At 38.0% G+C, this 8,322-nt stretch overlaps 1 protein-coding gene across 1 annotated transcript; it reads left to right on the plus strand.

Moving 5' to 3' along the window:
* The first annotated feature begins 2,618 nt into the window (after positions 1-2,618).
* Positions 2,619-4,925, plus strand: LOC116225246 (stress response protein NST1-like). The gene is made up of 4 exons (XM_042702735.1): positions 2,619-3,026; positions 3,145-3,528; positions 3,652-3,860; positions 4,117-4,925. The coding sequence occupies exons 1-3, from the start codon at positions 2,660-2,662 to the stop codon at positions 3,735-3,737; spliced, it is 837 nt and encodes a 278-aa protein (XP_042558669.1). The 5' UTR covers positions 2,619-2,659; the 3' UTR covers positions 3,738-3,860; positions 4,117-4,925.
* Positions 4,926-8,322: the final 3,397 nt, after the last annotated feature.

Here is an 8,322-nt window from a genome sequence, read left to right on the forward strand (position 1 = left end):
AAATGGAGAATTGGAGGGCAAGGGAACTCCAAGAAAGAGACATAGAGAAACCAACCCGAATGGTGGAGATGGAAAAGATGATTAAAATGTTGGAAAATGACATAGAGAGACATGAAAAAGAGATGGCCCGAATACAAAGACTTGAGGAATTGACAACCAAATCAACAGAAGACAAAAGGCTAGAGGCAGTGAGAGTTCAAATGAAAGAGGAAAGAAGACAAGAGGAGGTCAACTTGGATGTCAAAGATACAAATCATTTGTTGGAGGACAAGCAAAAAATTGAAGATGACAGAAAAAGCACAGAAGATGTGGAACAAGAGAGAGCTCAAAAGAAAACAAACAGAGAGGATGAGAAACCAGTGAGCGAAGACCAAAACTGGTTGGAGGAGGAAAGTAATGTTAAAGACATGGGACATGCAGATGATAAGACAGAAGGTGAAAGTAAGGTATTGGAGACGGGGAAAGCAGGTAATCAGACTGTGGAAAAGGAGTTTCTGAAAGACCAAGTACAGATAAAGCCCTCTTCTAAGGAAGTTGTAGACTGGACAGACGTCAAGGAGGCGGAGATTAAAGAGGAGATCCACAATGATGTGTGTAAAGACCACCAGGACATTACTGTGACCAAATCTGTTTTGAGGGACTCCAAAAATGAAGACAGTGTCACCCTGAAGGACTCTAAGACCAACTCTGCATACTTTCCTCTCAAAGTTTCCTCCCTTGGTGAAGCCACAGGAGCAACAAACACAGGTTGAGACTAAAGAGCTGATCCAAAATGATGTGGCTGAGTACCAACAGGACATTACTGTGACTGAATCTATTTTTAGTGACCCAAAAATTGAGGATGATGATATTTCCCTTAAGGACACTAAGACCAACTCTGCATGCTTCCAGAAGATTACAGTTGGCCAACAAACACTGAAAGAGAGAAATGAGAAGGACAAAGGTAAAAATAGACTAGAAGAAGAGAGAAAGAAGATGGAGGAGCAAGAAAAGAAATGGGTGGAAGAGGAAATAAGAAAGGGAGAGGTGATCATAATGGAGGAGCAAATGAAGAGCGAGGAAGAGAAAAGAAGGGTGGAGGATGAAAGAAAGGAAGAGGCAGTGAGGTTGGAGATGAACAGAGAGAGAATGGAGGAAGAAAAAAAGATGATGGATGCAATCAATGAAGATAATCTGTTAAGGAGTCTGGAGGAGGAGAGAATGAGAGTTCTGGAATTAGAAAAGAGGAACAGAGTGACAGACGAACAGCTAACAGACATCTGGACAGAAGCAGTGAATTTAGAAGTGAAATTCTCAGATGATGAGGACTGGATCGACTCTGAACATGAGAATGAATGCAAGATCCAGACAGATGAAAAGCGGCAGGACCTTGAGAGTGAGTTAGAGGAGAGCATTGATAGAGAACTGAGCCATGGAGAGCACAGTGACGTAGAGAATACACTGGCAGAGAAAGAGGTTGAGAGAAGCCCAACTTCTATGGCAGAGCAGTCTGGAAAACCATCAGTCCAGGATGAAGGTAAATGCATGGACTGTGTAGTAAAATGTATGTGGTTAGCATATGCAGTGAATTACAGGGAAAATTAGAGTAAGTTTCCTTGAGAAATGAATGTTAACCTGTTTGTTGGGTGTTCGTATTTAATTCATTATTCTCATTTCATTTGTCCCACAGAACACTTGTGGAGGCCCGAAGTGACAGCACATTCAAACCCACAGTATACTCAATATATGAAGTCACCATTGCCAGGTATTTTATTTAGGAATCTTATATGTATATTCTACTAGGACATGCTTGATTCGGTGTAACATGCAGTATTTATCTGTATTTACTAGTGCTGTCAAACGATTAAAATGTTTAATCGCGATTAATCGCATTTATGTCATAGTTAACTCAAAATTAATCGCGATTAATCGCAAATTTTTATCTATTCTAAATGTCCCTTCGTTTATTTATTTTTTCCATCATTTTATTTTTATTTCAATGCCCTTATCAACATGGAAAAGTGGATTGGCTTGCTTTATGCAAATGTTTTATTTTATTGAAAACCAACATTGCCAAACAGGGCGGTACAAAATAAAATTATAAAGTGCACATTTCAGGTAAACAAGGACCCTATAGTGCAGTTAAACCATGGCTTAATATTTTCTTTTTTTCAAGTTTGCTGGGAACATAGCAGTCAGGCCTCTTATTTCAGAAACAATGAACCGTTACAGTTAGGTTACCAATAAAAGGTAAGCCTACTACTTCTTTGCTTTCAGCCAGCTGCCTGTTGACATTTTCAGACAACAGTGAAGCTCGCTTCTTTTGCACAACACAACTTTTAAAAGTAAACTTTCCATTCAGAAGTTTTTTATCATCCATTTCGCCGTATCGCGCTCACCATTCACTCAAACCGTAACGTTAGCCTACTACACAGTTTGCGAGGCCAAAAAGAACGTTAATCTAAAAAAAAAAAAAAAAAAAAAAAAATTAAATTACAAAAAAAAAATCGCGTTAATCGCGCGATAAAAAAATTAACGGCGTTAAAATGGGTTTGCGTTAACGCCGTTAATAACGCGTTAAACTGACAGCACTAGTATTTACATAAACATTGGATTTATATATACATGTCTTTGTATTTCTTTGGATTCTTCTACAGATCTCTCATCTCCTACAGAAACGATGACACCACAAACCCTACCTCCACGACAGGGTAACCTCACAGATACTTGGGCAGATTCAGTGGATGGGGATACCTTCTGTGAAGAGCAGGAATATTCAGATTATGGTGGGACACAGTCTGAGAAGTTGAACAATGAAGGTAAGGTCCAGAAAGGTGAAGAGATCCAGAGCGAGGACATTGACCACGAGTCTGAGGACAGCATAGTTGAAGAACTAAGCCAAGATGATCAGAGTGACATTCACATTGAGACGGAACATTTAGTGGAGGTTGAAAACAACATCAGCAGCTTCACCAATATGAGGAAACCAGCGGCAAGCGCAGCAGTCCATGAGGACCAGTCTGGGCAACAGTCAACTAAGCCGAAAAGTAATTATAATGATATTACAATTCGTCAGATTTACTTAAATAAATAATAATATATATATTTTTTAAATGCATTGATAAATCATCTAAACCCTTTCACCTTGTTAAATAACCCAAACAGACATGGCAAAGGAACAGAAGGATGGTGATATTAAGGCAGAAATATTGACAGTGGAAGAACAAGGGAAGAGAGTTCAAGAAAACAGTCAGGAGCATAACACAAAACAGGAGCAAGAGACAATGAAGTTAAATATGGGCAGAGAAAGAATGGAAGAAGAGATAAAGATGATGGATGCAGAACATGAGAATGCCACTATGTCAAGGAGACTGGAAGAGAAGAGTATGAGTGCTCTGGAAGAAGAGGAGAGGAGGAGGGTAAAGGAGGAAGTTGGGACAGAAATGGTGAAAGGACATCCCTCCTCTGCAGAAAAGTTAGACCCTGATGATAAAATCTTGAGAATCGCTGAAGAATGTGAAAAAGAAGGAAAGAAAGGCAGGAATAAAGGTATGTGTGCTTTTAACAGATAAGTACAGTAGATATGTCTATGAAAACCCCTGGACTACTTTGACCTGAAGATTACCCAGGCTATTTTTTGTTATTATTTAACCATTTTCATTGTCTATAAAGAACCTATGATGAAGCCTGAAAAGACAGCACATGCAAATTCAGAGAATATTCTACTGAAGTCACCATTAGAAGGAGGTACTAATTGACGAATTTCATTTGACAAAACTATGCCTGGGAAACATGTACAGTGTATTAACCTTTATTTTATTCTTACACAGATCACCTCTCTCCCATCGTGGAAAAGTCAAAACCTTTGGCACCATTACAAGGTAGTCTCACTTGTTGTTGTTAGAATCTTGTTGTTGAGTTGTGTTTATATTCAGTATGAACTAGATGTAAAACATTCTCAGCCCGCTGGTGAATTTCAGTTTCCTGTTAAACTCTGCAAAGTTATCACTAGTACACCTCCAGTGATTAACACTGTAGAAACTTGTGTTCAAATGGTGTTCCAAAGAGATATTGTGAGATGGCTTGTTTTTGCACTGATGTACAAATGATGTGTGTGTTTTAAAATCCTTTAATTAGACATGTGCAAGCATCAGCTAGATGATGGTTCTAATGCAGCAATGAGGAAGCAAAAGAAAAAGGCAAAAGACACAAGAAAAAGAAACAAACACGCTGAAAAAAGGAAATACAACGAGGTAAAAAGATTGGAAATGGACAGGGACACAACGGAGAAGGAGAACAAGAAGATGGTTGAAGAAAAAAAGAAAGCCGAGCTGATTAAGAGACTGGAGGAGGAGAGACTGAAGGCTTTGGCAGAAGTGATAGAAATGTTGAAAGCAAAAAAAGCGTATCGAATGTAAACACTATCGGAAGGGCCTTCTTCTGGACAAGATAATCAGAGACCTGAGACCAATGACATCATTCCAGATACTCACTTCACACAGTATTATATTTGATCTTCTTTCACATTCTTTTTTTTCAAGTGACAGCTATTTTTGACAATTTGCCTTGAAGACACCCTATAATGAAATAAACAAATAAAGTAAGTTTGAGCCAAAAGGTAGTTTTAGTGTCATGTTTTAAATATGACCAGAACAGAGCACAGAATTCAATAGAGTCAGATGTCATTAGACATCCCAATCCAAAGTCAAAATCCAATCCAAAAAAGATATCAACCTAGAGCAAATAATAAATCAATGAGGATTCAGGAATCATAGTAAAAAGGGCCAGACAAAAGTCTGAATAAACCAGAACACAAGACCTCACAAAGACAGAGAAAAGAGAAGTTTAAATACACTGGCAGACAAGGAATAGGTGAAGACCATTGACATGACAAGGTGAGCGGAAGAGTCCATTAGAGAGGAGAGGGGAGCAATGAGTTTCAGTAAGCAAAACTTGGTTTAATGTTATTGATACGATCATGGACGGATTATGAAACCATGTAAAAGGCCTTGACTTGACTTGACTTGACTATATAATTTTGTTATAGATTGCTATTGACTATTTCCCTCCCCCAAAATAATGAAAACCATGATAGAGATAGGTTTGCCATTTCGAGGGGATATATAGCATAAGGTACTCTTTAAGTTGTATTATAATTCATCTTTGATCACAGACGTGTTACAAAACGACGCTGTCAAACAGCCACCTCCGAGAAACGTATCGACAGTGGTCCCACTTTGCCCACGGGCTCCAGTGCAACCGCTCTGCCTGCGCAATTTTTTGTCTTTTACACCCCTGAGCGCACATACACATTTTCTTACACAGCGCAGGTATACTCAATTAAAGCCAACAGCAAATTAACAAAATACACCTCTTTCAACCTCAAATAAGAGATACATGACAGCGACTTCACGCAGAGGCTCGGGCTTAGAGGTAATCCATCCCTGGATACGATACAGCTTTCAATTAAGAATACCACCTCAGACACCCCAGGGAACCACTTCAGATACTCACTCTCACACTCCAAGGATGTACACACTCTTTATTATTGAAATTGTATTTGCATTTTATTCCCTGCATTTCTTCATTTTCCTCCTATGATTTCTTTTTTCTTATGCCGGGCACTAAACTGAAAGTTCTAGTTTATTCTCGACGTTCCAACTTCATTCTTGAAATACAAAGTTACAATGTATTAATTTATTTCCCTTAATGTGGCCCTAACGTATTCTATGACATGGACGAATTGGACATCCGTTGTGTGGACATCTTATTTTGAAGAAACAGGAAATATGCTAACTACCTAAAAAGTAGGGTTAAAACAGCAAAAACAGCACAGTTTGCAGTGATAAAAGCTTGCTAGCATGCTAACTGGTGTTGTGATGATCTCGTGCCATCCAGGACAACAGAACAACATAGTGCATAGGCTGGTGAGAATAACAGGTGTCTTTCACATAAAACATCAAAATGAACTATAACACTATAAACTATAAAACCGTACCTTAAAAAATAGCTAAATGCTGCAAAGTGTCACTTTAATGGCTGTAGGGAATGGTACGTATTCTCTATATTTATCAAATACCAAATCTATAATTGTGGGAACTTAATACTAAGTTCATACTCTATGGTCAATTATCTCAAATGACATCCATATTCGCAGACAACTTCTTGATAGGTGTCCTGATAACCAGGCAGAGTTTTGGCAATTAGTAACTAAGTGGTGTGCTTTCTAACCAGAACTTGATCAGTCCCTCTGAATAAATACAGCCACATCTACCTACTCATTTTATTACGATGGTCGATAGGTGATCATCCAAAACCTATAACTGACATTAAAGCAGCACTAGGCTGTTTTTACTGTTCAAGGTGTGTGATTTTTATAACATCCTCAATTCATTCTTATAGTACAGTAATGTGAAGAAATAATAAACAGGCTATTCATTATGTCATTTTGTGGTCTGGGTGGATATTCTGCAAAAACTTCAGAACAGCTTTTACATTACTGACAAAATATAGATACAAACCTAAACAACCTTTATCAGTGGCAGGTTTGCTGTCACTGATGACTGCAAGGCAGGTTTGTTGATTGCTTGCATTGTGACCCAGCTAAATTAGAATCAGTCCAGTTAGCTCTGAAAGCCAGTTGCTCTCCTGTTGTATTTTAGACTTCTGGTTCCTGTTGAGCCTATTGTGCCAGGTATCCAGTATCCAGTATCCAGTATCCAGTAACTATCCACACTCAATTCACTTGATCTCTTGGGGGTAGCTTCCTTGCGCCTGGCTTCTCCAGTCAGTAGGATCAAAGACAATGATCTCACTTCCTGTACCAGACCCAGGATTTTTACCAAACCAAAGACAGTTTTATCAGTTTTATCAGTTGGATTTTTTAATTCTAGACATTATGGTAGAAAAGTCTGCCTGGTAGACTCCTAGACATTCACTCAAATCATGTGAGGTCAGTAATTCAATTAGATTGAGCAGTAGGCTGATTTAGCCCAGGCTTGTCTCCCGTACCAGACCTCTTCACTGCGTTCACTATGCAAACATCAACCATATGGAACCGCACCCCTTATGTCAGACTGAGGATGGAGGGGGAGTTGTGACAAACATTGCTAGTTTTACTTCATCATACTTCTAACGTTTCTATCTATTCTGTCTATTATGTGCTGTTTCTTGGTGCCATTGCCTTGATGCCAATGATGCCATTCGTCTCACTTACACAGTATTTTGAATAAAAATGTCTGCAAATAAATGAATGTAGAAGTAAGCCAATCTGCATTGGCTAAAGTTTAGTTTATGAATAATGTTCTGTCATTTCAGTGATAATGCAATACCATTAAGTTCTGGATTCTGTTTTTCCAAAAATGGATGGGCAGCTGGTTGTCCATTAATTATAAGAAGTGCCACACTTTTGGAATGCAGAGAGCCTTATGGGTAATGTGAAGTGATGGCACCGCACTGTTAGATTGCAAGGGTTTCACTGCAGAAGTCAGATGTTTGTATTATTGTTATTCAGCTTTAAACAGTAGTAAGTGCTGATATATATATATATATATATATATATATATATGTATTGATATAACAATCTACGCAAATATGTAAAACCAAACATTTAGTAAAAAGTGATTTTGAGTGATATGATCTAGTTGTAGATAAAATTGTCCACTAGATGGCAGTCACACTTCTGACAGTATTTAGCCAGGTCTGTCATTTTTAGATTTATCTGACTGAAACCCACAGCTATATTCTATATAGACATATACTAGGATTTTTGACATATCTGAAGTTTCATGCAGTACTCATTCAAGTACTTTCTGTTGTCAACAGAAGACAACAATGCCTGATAGATCATTGGTTCAAGAATGTAACTATGTTAAAAAACAGTTTGTTAGTTCAAATTTGCAAACAAACGTATAAAGATCACAAAAAACGTCAGATTCAGTAAATTAATTCAGATAATGTACAGGAACAATGGGAAAATATATATTTTTATATAGGTAGGTTAAATGTCCATTGAACACTTATTCCAAACATAACAATAGTTCAAGTTCCGTTTTTGGATTGAAGTAATAGTATTTGTAGTTTTAGTTATTCTGTCTATTCTGTTTATCATTACTTGCACTCTCACTTCTCTTTGCCAAACTCAGAGGGCTGTGGCACGCTTCAGTTCATTTAAGTATTCTTGTAAAACATGACTGACCTAGCACTTTTCATGGATGGGTAATAGTGCAGTGGAATTGCTCGCAAAACCACACTGAGCTATTTGGAGAGGGAAATAAATATTTTGATTTCAATTCTGGAAGAGGTACAGTCAAAAGATGCTTACAAAACTTTGCTTTGATGAAA

The sequence above is a fragment of the Clupea harengus genome, chromosome 20 (genome assembly GCF_900700415.2).
Source record: "Clupea harengus chromosome 20, Ch_v2.0.2, whole genome shotgun sequence".
NCBI classification, from domain to species: domain Eukaryota; kingdom Metazoa; phylum Chordata; class Actinopteri; order Clupeiformes; family Clupeidae; genus Clupea; species Clupea harengus.